This window comes from Eschrichtius robustus, chromosome 3, assembly GCF_028021215.1.
Source record: "Eschrichtius robustus isolate mEscRob2 chromosome 3, mEscRob2.pri, whole genome shotgun sequence".
Classification (NCBI taxonomy): Eukaryota; Metazoa; Chordata; class Mammalia; order Artiodactyla; family Eschrichtiidae; genus Eschrichtius; species Eschrichtius robustus.
In genome coordinates this window covers 13,109,832-13,128,435 of record NC_090826.1, presented here as the reverse complement: position 1 = coordinate 13,128,435, position 18,604 = coordinate 13,109,832, and the positions used below count along the sequence as shown (strand labels likewise).

Below are 18,604 nucleotides of genomic sequence, written 5' to 3'. Positions count from 1 at the left end.
AGGAATAGACAGAAGACCGGAAGAGGGGCATGTGTTGGAGTCAAGGTCAGCGAACTGGGCAGAGGCCAGGGCATGCGGAGAGGGCTTGATTTTATTCCAAGTGCACTGGAAAGCCGTTAGAAGGTTTTAAGCAAGCGACTGTCAAGGTCTGATTTATGTATTAAAAAGCTGTCTCTGCAAAATCGTTTGCTGTGGTGCAGGGTGAGGCTTCCCCCACATGCCCAGCTCTCTGGGGGGCCCAGGGTCTCCAGCCTAGCTCTGGGCCCCTCCTCTGACCAGGCCCACTAAGAGCAGTTGCCATGAGGACTTGGTCCCAGTGACCCTGGACCCTCACCTCAGGGAGGGATTTAGCCAGGACAGCAGTGGACCCAGCTGCCACCTGAAGCCAGCCCTCCTCCTGATCCACGCTGGGCTTGGGCAGTGACCTCACGCAGGTTGGAATGTCCCCAGGGTCAGGCCGGCTCCGCCGCCTAAGTGGGCCGGAGATGTTGATGTTTACCATGTCCAGGCCAGGGTTGCCACGGGGGATGGGGCTGCCGGCCGGAGAGGAAGGGTACAAGCAGGATCTCGGCTTCTCGACCACATTGTGTCGTATTGTGACACTCAATCTCTTGCTACGAGTGACACCTGGACGTTATCTACAGCGTCTTTTTGTTGATGGCAGTGGATTGAGATCTGGCCCTTAATCGCGTCCCTCTCCCTCACTGCCATCGAGATGGGTCCTGAGCAGACAAGAAAAGGAGGAACCACTGCTGTGAGTGCTTTGAGATGCTGTTTCCCAGTCTGTCTTATCTGGGCTGCCATCTTGCAATGTGGGGGGAGGGGCGGTGTTACTGATGCAGCGATGATCCCAGAATAGTCAGTTTCCCACAAAATTGGAATCCTGGGTGAATACTCAGTGCCACACTAAAGAACAGGATGAAAAATAATTCATCTGTGGTACAGTTTCCTCTTCTTCCTTTTCTTCCATGCAGGCATTTTGGGATTTTGTCAAAATCCATGTACACCTGTGGATAAGAATATGTTGTGTTACATGAATGTCATGTGTCACCTGTGTCCCCCAAGGGCAGGGGGCTGGGCTGGAGGCGGAGGGACCCTGAGAGGGAGCTCTAGAGCCCAGGAGGTTCAAATCCTGGATCTGGGCAAGTCTACTTACCAGCCCAGGCCTTGGGTTCCTCTTTTGTGATGTGATGTGGGGCTAAGGAGAGGCCTGACAGTTCCTGCTGGTGATAGAGATTAGATAAGGAACATGTGTCAGCACTCAGTAGCCGGCCCGTGGAACACTCTCTATAGATGGCACTTGTTGCTTTTGGGGGGTTATTATTATGATTATTAATTACAGTAAGTCCCCTGCATACGGACAAGTTCCATTCCAAGAGAGCATTCGTAGGGCCAATTTGTTCATAAGTCCAACAAAGTTAACCTAGGTACCCAACTAACACAATCAGAGGGCAAGCTGCAGTTTCACTTATGCCTGATATTGATGGAACGCACATTCGCATCTTTGAAATTTCGCAACTTGAAGGTTCGTATGTAGGGGACTTACTGTATAATGATTGCAGTGGACAGGTGTCTCCAGTGCTGTTAGGAAGACCCAGGTGCCTGTGCTCCAGCCTCAGATTCTGCCTCAGGATCCCAAAGTTGGGACCTGACCTCTTCCTACAAGGGTGCTGTGACCAGCTTGTCCTAGTTTGCTCAGGATTTTCCTGTTTTAGCACTAAAAATCCCTCATTCCGGGAAAACCCTCAATCCCAGGCAAACCAGGACAGATGGTCACCTATCAAAGAGTCTCCTTGGGAGGTGGAATGGCTCCAAAGTGACCAGAAGGGTTATGCCACGTGCCAGCCTGCGGGGCCGATGCCTGGGGCTAAGGAGAAGTCAGGGTGGCTGGCAGGGCCCAGCCCGAGGCACGTGGGCTGCTCAATAGAGGGTCATTGTTGGTTCCTGCAGGGAGAGCTGGTCACACTCAGGCAGGACTGCACCCAGCTGGGACAGGGGGTGGGGGAAGGAGGCTCCTCAGGACAGTGGCTGGATTGTTCCCACCAAGTCATCAATCTGCCTAGAGCTGGCCCAAGACACCAGAAAGAGAGGCACATGTAAATTGCAGGCCATAGAGGGAAAAAAACTGCATGCAGATGGGCAAGAACGCATCCTTCCATCTGGCCCAGCTCCCCTGCCAGACCACCACCCTCCCAGGCCCAGGTGGAGCGCACACACACACACACACACACACACACACCACCTAGCTGCCCAGAGCCCTGGGAAAGTTTTGGAGTTTTCTGCAAAGACAAGTCAGCTTCTAGGCCTGAGGATCTCTTTCCTAGCACCAGTTCAAGTGCAGCCTGGGACAGGTGGACATGGGAGGGCCTGGGTGCCTGGGGGAGAATTTTTTTAATTATGCAGAGCCGTCTGGATCTACTTAGTGATTGGGACACAAGGCATATGTTGTCTTTTCTGAGTGAGAAGGACTTCACCTTCTGTCTTGAGCTGTTCCTTGGGACACCCAGTGTCTGAGTCTATATGCCTCATTTCTTGGGCCCACCTAAGGGAAGGTGAGCTGAGGTGTTTTTCTTTGCCTTCTGTTCCTAAGCCGTTCAATGAAAAGGTCATGAATTTTGCAGTAAGGGGTGTGCTGACACATTCATGGGCTCTCATAGTAGTAATACCAGCCAAGTCCCAGCTGTGTTACCGATGGTTACCCTTGGTTACCCAGCTTACCTCAATCCCTGATGCTGCCATTTCATCTTGCAAGGACCCTGTGGCATAAGTGTTATTATCCCCCATTTAACAGATGAGTAAACTGAGGCTCAGGGAGGTTAAGTGAATTCCCTGAGGTTTTGCAGCTTGTAAGCCAGAGAGGTACATGAACCCGCATCTCTCTGACTCTGGAAGTCATAACCACTAAGGTAACCCACCCTTAATGAGATGTATAACCAGGGTCTAGTTGAGCACATTGTCCTACGTGAGGAACCATCCTGAGCCTGGGCTTTGCTGGTTCCTCCATTCATTTTGCAAGTTTTAATCAAGCACCCTATTCATGCCAGGACTGTTCTAGTTACACGCTCTAGCCCTCAGGTGACTGGTCAATAATCATACCCATTGTTGTTGACAACAGTACTAAGCTGAGCCTGATTCTGCCCTTCCAGCTCTGCAGGGCATAAAGAAACTCCTTCTGGAACTGCATAGGGTCCTACCTCCATGCCTTGGGCAATGCAAGTATCTCCTCTCCTCACTGCACCCCACCTCTGCCGCCCCCAGGGGCATCTCAAAGGCTGCCTTTCTCTGCTCAAACGCCTCCCACCCCGCCTCCCTTCCCCTGCCCTCCTCACCCCAGTAACCCCACGGGCTCTCTCACCCCGTAGCTCTACTATGACGCTTCCCACATCTGCGCCATCTTATCATAAGCTGAGCACTGCTCCTAGACAGAGGGGCTGCTTCTTGCCCGTCTCTGTGTCCCCCAGAGGTCCTTGCCCATGTGGTCACAGAGTAGTAATTCAATACATGTGCTCCAAATTGGCCTGAAAATTCTCCCTTGGGGAGTGGTGTGGGAGCCATTGGTTCATTCAGTAGATATTTATTAAATACAACCTGCCCTGGACTGGGCCTGTCTCAGCCCCCATGCAGGTGACAGTCTCTCAGAGCCAACAACTAAACACTGAGATCATGTCCATTTAAAGGCTGTGATGGGGAAGGACGGGGGCTGCGGAAACTCCAGACAGAGCCCCTGGCTTGGTCTCTGGGGGATCTGGCTACGATTCCCAGAAGTGACACAAATCAAGGCCTGAAAGAAGGAGGGAGATGACTCTTCCAAGCAGAGGGAACAGCGCTGTGAAGAGCTGGGTGGTTTCAGTGGGGCAGGAGCGCGGGAGAAACCAGCCACAAAAACGTGCAGCCGGAGACCCACACGCCAATGTGGCTCGCATTATATGGAGGAGAATTTGGGGCACAAATGGGCACTTTGGTGTTTTATTTATATAAAGGAGAGGAGAGGTCGGGGTTCACAACTAGACAGGGATTTGAGTCCCGGCTCAGCCACTTACTGGCTATGTGACTCCGGACAAGCCATTTCTTATTTCTGGGACTGTTTCCTCCTCTGTAAAATGGGAACAATAATTCCCTTCCCTGACACCACTGGCTTCCCGGTCCTCAGCTGCTATCGTCTCATGTCCCCTTCCTGGGAGAGTTAGCTCACTTTATAGGCAAGGAAGCCAGAAGCCAGGAAGGGTGTCTGCTTGAGCGCCACATGGCTAGGGCCCTACAGTGCTGGGAAGATGACCAGGCCACGGCCCTTCTGGTGGCATTTTCTGCTTGTGCTTTTCTCTCTGTGTCTAGAGGACAGGTTACTCTGCCATCGCGTCCCCCCATCAGTGACCCCGCCCCACGGACGGTTGTGGGTGGGGCCTGACCTTGGTCCTTCTCCCTCCAGACCCGTTTTTCGGCCAGCGTTATATCCACATCCTGGGCCGCCAGAAGCTCTACCACGTGGTCAAGTACACGGGTGGCTCTGCCGAGCTGCTGTTCTTCGTGGAAGGCCTACGTTTTCCCGACGAGGGCTTCTCGGGCCTGGTCTCCGTCCACGTCAGCCTGCTGGAGTATATGGCCGAGGTGAGGGCTCCAGGCCTCTACCAGGAGGGGCTGTGCTGCGGGCCAGGTGGGGCTCCTTCTAGAGGGCCACTCCCAGGGGGGTCCCCAGTATGCTCTACTCCCCTCAAAGCTCCAAGGGGAGGGGGTCCAGGCTTGGAGACCTGGATGCCCCACCATCCACATGTGTCTGCCAGCGTCCTCTGAGCTATGCTCTGGGGATCCTCCTTACTGTACCTACTCCCCCGGATTCCCTCCAGGTGATTTTTTCTTACCTCATGCCTGTCCCTGGTCTGTCCTCCTCCCTGCAGAGGGCGGGCCCAGTTCTGAGGCACAGAGTGCCAATGGTTAGCACAAGAAGCAAAGTAGGCCACACACATGTGCCCTGTTCTTCCCTCCCTGCCTGGTCCCACACCCTAGCTGTGGGTTCTACCAACTCTGACCACAGGCCAAACCCCAAATCCCAGTCGCAGGCCATGTCCCCTCCCTGTGGCCAGACATCTCACCCACCTTTGCACTTGGTTTTGGGAAACTGGACGAGGAGAGCACCTTCCCCTCCCAAGGAGAAGCCCCCCGCCCCCCAGCCTAGGATGTGTCCTGCCCACAAGGACCTCTCATCAAAAACTGCAGCCCCAGACCCCTGCCCTCAGGCCCACCCCGCTTTGTTCAGATATAAGGAGGGACCTGGCTGCCCTCTCAGACACAAGGTTTGCTCCCCAGTTCCATCCCCGGACCGCTTTGAGGCAGGAGGCCGTGGGCTCTGCCGAGGGTGAAGCTAGGTCTCGCTTAGATTTATGAGAAGGGGCTCTGGAGTCAGACGGCCCAGGTTTGAGCCCGTGAGACATTGGGCAAGTGAATTTACTCCCTGTGCCTTAGTTGCCCCATCTGGAAAACAGAAATGACAAATACTGCTGCTTCCCAGAGTGGCTGTGAGCATACAAGCTTGTGAGATCTCATTCACAAAGCAGCCTCAAGTCGCTGGGAAAAGGGAAAGGCAGGAAAAGCAGAGCTAACAGGAGCGGGTGGGGAGAGGGCTTCGCCTGCTCCCCCAGTGCCTGGAGCAACCTGGCCATCAGGGTCTCTCAGATTGGCCCCCTCCAGCGGACACTCAAAAGGCAGACCCCGGGGGACTTCCCTGGAGGTCCAGTGGTTAAGACTCTGCGCTTCCACTGCAGGGGGCACAGGTTCAATCCCTGGTCAGGGAACTGAGATCCTGCATGCAGTGAAGAGTGGCCAAAAATAAATAAATTAAATAAATAAATAATTTTTTTAAAAAGGCAGACCCAGGCAGGAAAGGCCACCTCCATCCTCCCCACCAAGGGCAGGGGCCGGTTTCCTGTGGCTTTCCAAAGCCAGCCATGCAAAGGAATCATATCTCATCTTCCTTCAAGTTGCAGGCAAGCTGCCCGAACCTTTCCTTAAAGAACAATGTGGACATATCAAAATTTTCCCCAATAACTTTATAACACTCACACATAGAAAAGGGCAAGGTGCCCAGAGCAAAAATAGAGGAAGGCCGGGGCTGGCTCAGCCATCGTGTGAGCCGATTTCAGGAAGAGAACTTTGATGCAGCGAGATCAGACAGTGGTTGAGAGTATGGGCTCGGCAGCCAGACTGCCTGGGCTTATATACAGGCTCTACCACTTACTAACCATGTGACCTTGAGCAGCTATGTGGCTTGGTTTCCCCATCTGTAAAACAAGGATTATAATACTATCTACCCTCTGGGGTTATTGTAAGGCAGAAATGAAATCTCACATGTAAAAATAGGACCTGGCACACCGTAAGTGCTCCCAAAGGTACTACTGTTATCGGTTTCACCCACTTTGTTAGGCAGGAGTGAAAAGCACCCTGACAAGACTTTTTGATCCCCTCCTCTTCTCTCCCACGCCCAGGAGATCCCCCTGACACCCATCTTCACGGACACCGTGACATTCCGGATTGCTCCGTGGATCATGACCCCCAACATCCTGCCTCCTTTGTCGGTGTTTGTGTGCTGGTAAGCAGTAGGCACAGCGCAGAGAGTGGCTAAAGCTGGGGCTTCAGGGGCAGACAGACCTGAGTTCAGATCATGTTCTGTTACTTACCAGCTGTGTGACCTTGAGCAACTCACTTGGCCTCTCTGAGCCTCTGTTTCTCTGAGATGCTCACATCACAGAGTCACTGTGATGATTAAGTGAGATGAAGCAGGTGAAGTATTCATCCAAGGTCCTGGCACAGAGTTTTTGTGCTCTAAAAATAATAGCTAGCATTTCTTTCCCACGTCTTCTTGGCCCATACCATGCAGTCAGGACCCTTTCTCTACAATGGATATTCAACTCATCTTATTCATCCAGCAATTCTTTAACTGAGCATCTATTATGTGCTAGACAGCTACAGCAAAATGAGAAGCAGGGGAAAGAAGTGCCCGCAGGTGATACTGGCCACACCACCTGGCCACACACCCCTGCTGTCCTGGACCCATCCCCTGCCTCCATGCTAGGCATAGCTCTTCCTTGGAAATCTGGGGAGTCAGAGATGTAAGGCTTTGGGGCAGGTGAGGGTGAGAATTCCCCTCCTCGTTTTGTTTGTTCATGACTTTGGTAAACACTGCATGAGGGGATGAGTGTGCTTGGCCCTTGACTCCAGTGGCCTTTGCAAAGGTGCCTTTGAACACAGATGTGGCCTCATCTGCCCAGCGCAGCCCAGAGATGCCAACTGCTGTTGCCACCTCAGTGGGCTGGCCCTCATCCCTCCTCACCCTCCCTCTTGGCCTCCCCCTCTTCCTACACTTCTCAGCATGAAGGACAACTACCTGTTTCTGAAAGAGGTGAAGAACCTGGTTGAGAAAACCAACTGTGAACTGAAGGTCTGCTTCCAGTACATGAACCGGGGAGATCGCTGGATCCAGGTAAGGAACCCCAAGCTGGGAAGGACATGGTCCAGGGCTCAGGCAAGAAGAGGCAGCTTAATGTCAATGCCCTGGCGCCCAGCTGCTCCACGTATGTGAGTTCTGTCCTCAGATCACACGTGCACGTGTGCACAGGGACAGAAATGTACAAGGTAATTCACTGCAGCTTCTTAGGGTAGCAGAAGACTGCAAAACAACCTAAATGTCCATCCACGGGGCAAGGGGGTGACCATATGATTGGACAGCCTTTCTGTGGAGTACCATACATCAGCTAAAAAGAAGCCAATCTATAAATAAAGAATGCACTTCCAGTTAAGGTGTTACTTGCAGGAAAATGTATACAGATGTTACCAGTTATGTTATTTAAAATGGGGTCAGTATGAGTACAAATGTGCTGGGGATGTGCAGAGACTATCTAAGGAGGGATATATAAGAAACCACTGCCATCATGTGCTTGAGAGGAGAATTGGGGAGGCTGGCTAGTATTCACTGGTGGCCCCCTGGGCTCGTCTGATGGCTCTTCCCTGTGTCCCCACAGGATGAAATCGAGTTTGGCTACATCGAGGCCCCCCACAAAGGCTTCCCTGTGGTTCTGGACTCCCCCAGAGACGGAAGCCTGAAGGATTTCCCAGTGAAGCAGCTCCTGGTGAGATGCTGAGGACCACCTTGGGGGATGGGGGAGGGCACAATCCTGGGGACTCTTACAGGACAGAGTGGTCGGGAGGCCTTGGGCACCCCTGGCAAATCAGTTTACTGCAAATTAGTCTGTTGCCTCCATCTTCTCATCTGCAAAATGGGTCAGTTGGGAGAGTAATCTCTAACATCCTTTCCTGCTCTGATAACTGATGCTTTTCCAAAACATGGAGAGTTCTCTCATGGGAAATGAGAGCTATGGGAGATAGAGGCCTGACTCCTGCCACTGCCCCACCTCCAACTTACAGCAAAGTAAGTTTCAAAGAGGAAAATTATAGTTAAGCAATTGTCAAAAAGCATGGTTCCAACTGCAAAGCTCATTAAAGCTGTGATTTTTTTCAGTTCATGAGTTTTTTTAAAAGCAATCTGACCCCCACCCCCGATTCTAGAGGTCATTACCACTCTCCTTTTATGCCATCAACAACCAAGTGAATGAGGACAGAACCAAAATCAGTCGTCTTTGTCCTCACCTTCCACCCTGAACAGGCAGGGGGAGGCTTGAACAGAACACAAAACAGAGACTGGGTAGATCAGGTGGCTTTGCCAAGGTCACACACAGGGCAGCCTCCCGTGAGACATCAGGGCTGCTCAGAGGGAACCCTCTGCCGGGTCCGCACCTGCTTCTTGAGAACAGTCACTAACCTAGTCCCTTCATCACAGGGAGATGGCAGAGCCAGTGGTGTGAGCACAAAGCCCTGGAATGCCAGACAGATCTGGCCTTGAGTCCCAGTTCCACCCCTTAGCAGCAATGTGACCTTGGGCAAGCACCTTAACCTCCTCAAGCCTCAGTTTGCTCATCTGTAAAATGGGGATAGGAACAGTATCTATCTCACAGGCTTATTGCGAAGATTGAAAGCATTATATAAGGCATCCGTGCTGCTCCTGATACAATGACTATTATTAGCTGCTGTTCTGTTTCTCATTCCACAGCCCTGGACACTGTCCTCGGTGAGGACTGTCCACTTTCTCCAACATGAGGGGTAGTCAAACCAGCCAGCAGGCAGGAGAACCAAGGCCTCTCAGATCCTACTCTTACTCTTTCTTCCCGGGTCACCACCTGCCTTCAATGTTCCAGGCTGGCCTGGTACCAAGGCCCCCGGACTGCGTTGTTCCTGGAGGCCTGGGCCAAGCCCAGCTTTGTGCTGCATGCCTGCCTGCCCATGTGAGGCTGTAAAGCCCCAGCTGCCCCAGCCTCTGGCGAGTCTCACCTTGCCATCTGGGGCTCGCAGGCGAGAAAGCACTAAGCTGCAGCCATTCACCCTACTGGGCACAGCTGTCCCTTGAGCCTCTAAGCTGGGCCAGGATAAGCCACATCTTCTCACTCTTTGGTTTTTATTAGCAAGGATTTTTGTCAGACAAGCTTAGTTCCAGCCCCAGTGCAAGCTCCCAAGCAAGATCCCTACTTTTTTACCAAAAAATCATGAAAGGAAACTTAAAATTCAGGGGGCATCACTGGGGTTATATCATGTAACTGTAGTCTGTTGGGACTCTGTGCTAAGAAGGATTCTGAGGCTATATCTGGACTCCGTGAATAAATATGGTTAGTTGGGAATGGGTTGGGATGGTATATATGTTACATATCTGCTATTCCTGCATGTATTGGTCAGCTTTCACTTGGTAAGACTGCAGTAACAAACAGCCCCCATATCTCAATAGCTGACAACAGCAAAGGTCCATTTCTTGCTCACATTAAGAGATGAGTGGGGATGTCAATAGCACAAAATGAGGACCAATCCAGAAATCACCAATATGTCTCCGTGTTTAAGAAATAGAGGCACACCCAGAGACCCAGATGTACACACACACACAGACACTCATATATTCACATTCATTCTCACGCTCATACTGACATGCTCACAAACTCAGCCTCCACATGCCAGGGTCCTGTTCATCAGTGGGAATCAGAAGAGCATGGGTGACCCCCCCTAGAAGCTAAGTGCCCACAAGGCCAGACCAGAGGTAGTGAAAAGTGGTCATCAGAGGGTGGCTGGGTTGGGGCTAAGTGCTCCTGGCTGCAAGAGACTAATGATGGGTGTCTCTTGCCCAGGGCCCAGATTTTGGCTATGTGACCCGGGAGCCCCTCTTTGAGCCTGTCACCAGCCTTGATTCCTTTGGGAACCTAGAGGTCAGTCCACCAGTGACCGTGAATGGCAAGACATACCCCCTGGGCCGGATCCTCATCGGGAGCAGCTTTCCTCTGTAAGAGAAGCCAGGGTGGGCCTGCGGGCAGTGGCGGTGGGGAAGGGGGGGACAGTTATTGTTTCCCTTTAGGAGCAGACTGGGTTGCTCACACATGGAGTGATTGGCTGGGAGAATTAACCTCTCCCATGACTCTCTGACAAGATACAGACACTCTTGGAAAGAAAACCAAATTAGCCTTTGCATCTTAGTATGAATTAGGATCTAATACAAAACTAAATAAATAACCCTCTTCCCAAAATGGGAGGGAATATAACGAGATTATAAAGAAAGTGGGGAAGGGATGAAGGAGTTCAGAGAAGGAGTACCGAAAGAGGATCAGTGGGAGCACACCAACAAATCCTCGGGGGTGCCCATTCACAAAAGACACATGAGAAGACATGGCTCTGCCCCAAAGCCTGAGTCCCTGGCTCCCTGTCCTATCAACAACACCTTCACTCCCTCCCCAGGTCACCCACCAGTCGATGAGAAGACAGATTCTTCCTTAGAGCAGTTGCTAGGGAGAGAGTGAGTACTGTGGGTCCTCACTTCACAAAAGGGCTGCCAGGAACCTGCACATATGGGACCAGCCAGGATTTGGGCACCAAGTCCCTATAACCACATGGGATTCTCTACCTTCTGTGGGAGGCCACTGACACAGACAGTGACCATTTGCTCACCCTGCCCTCCTTCTCCCTCCACTCAACAGTCACTCATCCATTCAACAGGTATTTCCCAGGCACCAGCCAAGCACCAAGCCCTATGTCAGACATGGGGTTCCAAACATGAAGCCCAGCCCCCACCTTCCAGGAGATGGTGGAGATCACAGACATGAAACAGAGGGTGTGTACAGTGATAGAATGATACAGAGCCAGGGAAACCCAAGGAGGGGTCCCTAACCCCCTTAGGGGAGTTCACGGGGGTCTTCTTCGAGACAAATATCTATTGAGAGTCTTTCCCCTTGGGCCAGGTATTGTTCTGGGCTGCGGGGAGACAGCAGTGAGCAAAACAAAGTCCCAGCTCTCAGGAAGTTTTCCATTAGGGGTGGAGGCAGTATAGACAATAAACATGTAAGCAACCAAATAAATAAGATACTTCTGTGTGCTAATAGGTGCAATGAAGAAGATAAAATAGGGTACGTGATAAAGAGTGATGGGGCAGGGGCACTTTGGCTTTTGTGGTTTTGAGGAAGTGACTTTGGAATTGAGGCTCAGATGATGAGAAGGAAGCAGCCATGGGAAGATCAAAGGGAGGGAGCATTCCAGATAGAAGGAATAGAAAGGACAAAACCTTGGTAACAAGTTTAGCATGTGGCTAGAGCAAACAGAACAAGGAGGAAGGGAGGAAGATGAGGTAGGAGGGACAGGCAGGGGCCAGATCAGAGAGGCATTTGTTGGCCACTGTGAGGTTTTTGGGTTATATTATAAGGGTAATGGGGAGATTGAAGACCTCAGGTAGTGGGGAAGTCAGGAAGGGCTTCCTGGAAGAGGTGTCACTTGAAATGATTGAAGTTGAGAAGTTAACAGCGAAGAGGTACATAGGCTAGGGAAGATTTTGGAATCATGCCTGTGTCCTAGCCCCCTCCAGCAGTCCATGAGGGATCCCTGAGCACAGAAGCTTCTTACACCTACTGACACCCTCAGCGGCCAAAGGCTGGGCTCTATGCTCTTCACACAGACCATGGCTACAGCTAACTCCTCCTTTTTCCCCTTGGGCTCAAACACCTTTCTGCCTGTGCCAGGGTCTCTGCAACTCAGGCTCCTTCCCATGACTTTTCCGCCAATGCTATTCTGGGTCCAGGCTAGATTCTAAACGCTGAACTCCTCCTGCAGACCCTCTGGTGAGACAGGCACAGTGGGCAACCTTCTGAAGAACTGTCTCCTCCCCAACCCCACCCTAGATCTGGTGGTCGGAGGATGACCAAGGTGGTGAGGGACTTCCTGCAGGCCCAGCAGGTGCAGGCACCCGTGGAGCTCTACTCGGACTGGCTGACCGTGGGCCATGTAGATGAGTTCATGACATTCGTCCCCATCCCAGGCACAAAGGTGAGCTGGCCCCTGAGGCTGGAGTGAATAGGATAGTGCAGAACCCCTGTACTACCAGCTCTTGTCAACAGAGAGGGGTATCTAGAGGAAGCAGACCGCAGAGAGGAAGAAGGAAGTAGGCTGAAGCTGGTTTGTACGTTGTTGCTGTGGCAGGTAAATGTTTAACCCAATAAATCCAAAATATTAGCACCTCAACATGTAGTCATTATAAAAATTATTCATGAGAGATTTTACATTCTTTTTTTATACTAAGTGTTCAGAATCTGGTGTGTATTTTACTCTTAGCACATCTCAACTCAGACCAGCCACAAGTCAAGTGTCCAATAATCCCACAGGGCTAGTGGCTACTGTACTGGCCATAATGCTCTAGAGAGCAATGGTGTATGGGCTTGGGGCTTTGGAAAGAGGTTCTTTCATTTCCCAAGAAGTGAAAAGAAACGGCTGCAACTTCAAACCCTGGAAATTTGGTGCAAATGGCCTGGCCTCTTGGCCACTTGGAGAAGCTCTTCCTCTCTGTCCAAGGTCACCTTTGACTCTGAGCTTTGACTCGATGGCGTTGCTGAGGTGGAGGAATTTCTATAGCAGGAAGGGTGAGAAATATTCCTCTGAAATAGAGAAAACCCTGCCAGGTGGCCTTTGCTCGGCAGGGAGTGGCTTGAGACAATATGCAGGTGGGACCCCGGGTCCTGAGAGCGGGGGCTTCTTCACGTTTCTTGGCCACCTCCTCTCTGCTGACACTGGCCCTCTGGATGGTCTCTCACAGAATTTCCGGATGCTCATGGCCAGCACCTCGGCCTGCTACAAGCTCTTCCGAGAGAAACAGAAGGAGGGCCATGGGGAGGCCATCATGTTCAAAGGTGAGTGCCCGCAGGGCCTTGGCAGGGAGCAGGGAGCTGAGCCCCCAGAGGGACCCTTGGGAGGACAGGGCAGATGAGTGCCTTGTCCTTGAACACCCAGCTCCACTTCCTGGACATCCGGCCCGCTCCAGGGCTGTGAGGTCACCGTGGTGGGAAGCAGCCCTGGCCTCTGTGACCCTCGCTGTGGCCCACGGGACCATCGAGCTGCCCGCTGCCCCTTATGATCATCAACAGTGCGGAGTGCTTCTTCGGGACCTAGTGTATACTTCAAATGGCACCAGACCCCAAGGAGAGTTAACTGGTTCAAAACTGACACACAATCTGTGTTCAAGGAAGCTTCTGTTTTCGGAAGGGAGATACAGAAGAATATATATAATGCACTTGAGGGGTAGGAAGAAAAGTGGGAGTCGACAGACGTGACATACAGTCAGACATCATCACCGTCAGTCCCGGAGTGAGAAATCATCTGCTTAATTTAGACATCCACATAACTGGGATAGACAGACTGGGATGAGCTTTGCTCTTAAATTAATCATGGAAAGAGACAAAGCTGATCAGGTGCAGACAGTGAGCCAGGTTAGAGAGGCCATGACAATTTCTTATGTGTTCTTCCTACATTCCCTTTTGACACTTTTCAGGTTGGCATCTCTAATCCACCTGCTCCCAGAAGTCTGCATCCCTAAGGCTGGTTGATACTTACATACATTACCACCCTCCATGTCTAAAGGCAGTATTCCTGATAGTGACTGGTGTCTGGGATGGACAAGACCAACTTAAGACCACTGTCATTTTTTAATTCCTACTGATAGGAAATTTTTTTTAGATTGGCAGGCATGAGTCTTGACTTTCTGGAGGCTTCTTTCTATATTAACCCCTCAAAGCTACCCATAAGGATATAGGAACTATTATCTTTGTACAAATAGGTCCAAGGGGTGGTGTGGAGACAGCTCAGGTACAGGGTGCAACAGCACCGATCTCTGTGCCACTAACAAGCTACAAGACTAGGAAACACAGTGGACCAGCATCAGGCAGGGAAAAAAAGAGTTAATAGCTTAGGCTCTGGAATCAGACTGCCTGGTCTGCTTACGGGCTCTGCCACTAGCTGTAAGACCTTGGACGAGTCATGTAACTTCTCTGTGCCTCCATTTCTTCATCTTTAATGCTGGAAGCTACCTTATAGAAATGTGGGGAGGATTATTGAGTTAATCCATGTAAATATCTAGAAGACTACCTGCCACATAGCAGGCGCTCCATGAGCATTAGGTATCACTAATCAAGCCAGAAGCCACGTGGGCCATCATGATGGAATAGGAGGCAGATGCAGGCATAGACCAGGACAAGGGCCAAGCATGAGGCAGGTATGGAAAACAGGAAGGGTGACACCCCTTGGCATCCTGCTTCTGCCACACTCCCTCTGGTCTGCTGCTCATCCTTAGAAGCAGGCTTCTTGTGCCACCCTACCCTCTGGCCAGAGAGAGAGCAAGACAGCTGCCACCCCATCCCTGGCCCAGGTGACATGGCCAACCCTGGGGAAAGGAGTTACCCCTGGGGTTGCCCTCCTGTGCCCCAGCCTGTCCCAGCCCCTCTCCCTCATCCTAAGAGTTAGCCCAGAAGCTGGGGGCCTTGGCTAAGGGGAGCGCCCAGGCTGGACACCTAAAGCTAGACTGTCTCCTGTCCTCTGACCCCCGCAGGCTTGGGCGGGATGAGCAGCAAGCGAATCACCATCAACAAGATTCTGTCCAATGACAGCCTCGTGCAGGAGAACCAGTACTTCCAGGTGAGGGCGGGGCAGGGGCCCGTGGGAGGGACACGGCTATGACCAATGGCACCTGTCACATCCTCGGGGCTTCCATAGGAAATGGCCAAGGGTTCAGGACACATGACAGAGGGAAGGGCCTCAACAAGCATTCGGTCCAGCCCTCCTGGTTTACGCCTCTAAACTGGAGGCTGAATGGGGTGACAAAGCTGGGATGTGCAGGTCAGTGGAGGCTAGAAGCAGACAGGAGACCTGGGAAGGAAGGTTTATCAGGCAGTACTAAAGAACCAAGGGCTCTGTAAGGCTAGAGCCCACAGCATTTGGGGGAGACCCACACTCATTAAAATATGATGAAAACTACAGACCTGCTCTCCAGAAAATTTCATATGTAAACACATGCCATGAATTTTTATTTGTTTTAGGGGATCAGAGATCCCTGAAGTTTTCTATCTATGGATGAATCCCACCTTTTGAGTCCCTAAATCTCAAAGATTGTATCCAGAAGTAGATACCAGTCAAAAGGGTCATATTTAGTTGAATTAGATCTCTCTTTATTTGCATGGGCATATTTATTTATTTATTTATTTATTTATTTAGCTGCTTTGGATCTTTGTTGCAGCATGCGGGGTTTCTCTAGCTGCGGCGAGCGGGGGCTACTCTTTGTCGTGGTGCGTGGGCTTCTCACTGTGGTGGCTTCTCTTGTTGCAGAGCACGGGCTCTAGGTGCACAGGCTTCAGTAGTTGTGGCACTCAGGCTCAGTAGTTGTGGCGCACGGGCTTAGTTGCTCCATGGCATGGGGGATCTTCCTGGACCAGGGCTCGAACCCATGTCCCCTGAATTGGCAGGCAGATTCTCAACCACTGTGCCACCGAGGAAGCCCTGCATGGGCACATTTAGAGTATCAAGTTTAAATTTAAAAGCTCAAACTGATTTTTTTAAATGGCTTAATTGACTCATATGAGTAGAAAGTCCAGCAGTGGTATGGATTTCAGGCACAGGTTGATCAGGGCTCCAGCTCCATTTCTCTGCACTTCTTGGGCTCTACAGGTGCCCTCATGGCAGGAGTATAGCTGCAACAGTTCAAGGTCTCACATCCATCCAGCACACCATCCACAAAGAGGGAGGTCTGTGCCCCCAACAATTAAACAAAAGCTTTGCATTTCACTCTGATTGTGCCAACCTGAACCAATTATTGTAGCCAGGGGAATTCCATATACTGATTCCCTTAATTCTGGTTTATTGCCCATCCTTGAACCAATCACTGGAGCAAAGAGGCAGGGGCAAGGGTCCACTAATTAGCTGTCACCAGGAGGGCAGGGTGTAGTCAACCCAACCCAATAACTGGCTGCTACATTTCAGGGGGAGGGGTGGAGTGGATGCTGTAGAAGCAACTGCAGAGTTTCCCAAAGTTCACGTAATGCCTCACTGGCTATTTGAAAGTTGACTTTTTTGTAACTCCCCTCGGTGGACATTTTTTGGCATCGGGTAGATCTCAGGTCAAATCATGGCCCCTCGTTTTGGCAGTTGGACCTTGGGCAACTCACTAAGGACTCTACATTTTGGGTAGAGTCTCTAATAAGGGGCTAATAATAGTGTCTACCTCATGAGGTTGAGGCTTGAATAAGTAATGTATGTAAAGCACTTAGAACAGTACACTTAGGGTTCTTGTACATATTAGTTTTAATTATTATTAATCAAAATCATTGTCACTGTTATTCTCACCACACGGGACAGCCTAAAGATTCAATGAGATACTGCATAGCAAGCACTTAGCACAGGGTCTGGCTTGTAGTAGGTGGTGCTCAGTAAATGAGCCCTCACTAGTGTTATTTCTGTGGTTTTCTAGTATTATTTCTGTAATCTTCTCTCTCGTTCTCTTTATTACTACCATTACTGGTGGGAGGGGCGCCAGAGAGGTCGGCGCGTGCTGGAGTGCCGGGGTGAGGTTGACACTCTCCCTGGAGTGCCGGGTCCCCTGCAGGCAGGGGTGAGGTTGACAAAGGTGGCAGGGGTGTCCCCTCACTCGCCTGCCCTCCCTTCTTCCCCGTCGCCCAGCGCTGCTTGGACTGGAACCGCGACATCCTCAAGAAGGAGCTGGGGCTGACGGAGCAGGACATCATCGACCTGCCTGCCCTCTTCAAGATGGACGAGAGCCGCCAGGCCAGAGCCTTCTTCCCAAACATGGTGAGGCGCTCTGGACCCCAAACCTCATCCAAGCCAGTCAGGGGCAGCCAGATCCAGAGGGACCCCTCGGCTGAGGCTGTCCAATCAGGAGGCCCGGGTCCCAGTCCTGGCTGATTTGCTGTGTGGCCTCCCACCCACCCCAGGCACTCGCCCTTTCTGGGCCTCATTCCCTTCTGGGGTGATATCCTTATTCTAGCTGCCCTCTGGGGTCCTGGGGGATCCTTTAACAGATTGGAGAGTGTTTTGTAAATTAAAAAGGCCTTTATAGACAGGAGGGATTCTTGTTATCATAGAGGAGAGTCTTCTATGTGACAGAAGGAGGTTAGAACACACATACACACACACATAGATACATATATACACACATGTACACACATGAAAACACACATACACGCATGCATGCAATGCACACGCTGATGCATACATATATAGCCGCATGCACATGCATGGACATACACATTATACAGGGGTGGGTTGCCTGGTTTTCCACTCAGCTCTTCCACGTATGAGTTGCTTAGCCCCCCCGAGCCTCAGTTCCTCATCTGTAAAATGGGGATAATCACAATCCCCACTTCATGGGGTTGTTGGGAAGGTTCAGTGAGCTTAGAACAGGGCGGGGCGTAGTAGGTGCTCACTAAACGGGGCTGTGGCCCCCCGCCTCCCTGTTGCAGGTGAACATGATTGTGCTCAACAAGGACCTGGGCATCCCCAAGCCATTCGGGCCCCAGGTTGAGGAGGTGTGCTGCCTGGAGACACGTGTGCGCTCCCTGCTGGAGCCCCTGGGCCTCTGCTGCACCTTCGTGGATGACATCTCCGCCTACCACAAATTTCTGGGGGAGGTGCACTGCGGCACCAACGTGCGCAGGAAGCCCTTCACCTTCAAGTGGTGGCACATGGTGCCCTGACCTGCAGGGGGCTGTTGTGTGCCTGTCACAGCCCATCGGCAACCAGTGTTGAGGCTGGACCAACGCTTGTGGTTTTTATTATGATTGCAAAATGCCCTTCAGCAATAGCTATCAGGAAACTTGGGGGGAAACGTTTATTACTTTTCGTTTGATTTTTACTTACAGGACCTGGCACACCTGGGGCCACACAGTGAGGTCATGGGGAGAGAGAGAGAGAACCCACGGAACTGGGGTTCTGCTTTTATGGGAGTTGAGGGTGAGGGCCTAGGATTTCGAGGGCTCACTCTTTATTGGTGAATTTAAAGCATAAGAGTGGGAATTTAAAGCGAGGAAAGAGGAAAAAAGGCAGGTGGCCCAAATGGTCAGTTATCAAAAGCAATCAAGATCTCTAAAAGAAAGGAGCCTCGGTGGGGGGAGGCGGCCTGGCTCTTCACCCAGTTGTGTGGCTGGCAACGTGTTTACTCAAGATCGCCGTGTTTGAAGTGGCTGCTCAGCAAGCAAAGCTGAGTCAGGCA

General features: G+C 51.5%; 1 protein-coding gene across 1 annotated transcript in view; it reads left to right on the top strand.

The window, feature by feature from the left end:
- LOC137760853 (protein-arginine deiminase type-2) overlaps window positions 1-18,089 on the top strand; it is a 42,566-nt gene extending 24,477 nt beyond the window's left edge. Inside the window, exons 7-16 of the mRNA XM_068537737.1 lie at window positions 4,427-4,605; window positions 6,477-6,580; window positions 7,360-7,471; window positions 8,010-8,117; window positions 10,212-10,363; window positions 12,243-12,387; window positions 13,151-13,244; window positions 14,936-15,021; window positions 17,056-17,184; window positions 17,856-18,089. Coding sequence (XP_068393838.1) covers window positions 4,427-4,605; window positions 6,477-6,580; window positions 7,360-7,471; window positions 8,010-8,117; window positions 10,212-10,363; window positions 12,243-12,387; window positions 13,151-13,244; window positions 14,936-15,021; window positions 17,056-17,184; window positions 17,856-18,089 — 1,343 coding nt within the window. The remainder of the gene's footprint in view (window positions 1-4,426; window positions 4,606-6,476; window positions 6,581-7,359; window positions 7,472-8,009; window positions 8,118-10,211; window positions 10,364-12,242; window positions 12,388-13,150; window positions 13,245-14,935; window positions 15,022-17,055; window positions 17,185-17,855) is intronic.
- Window positions 18,090-18,604: the final 515 nt, after the last annotated feature.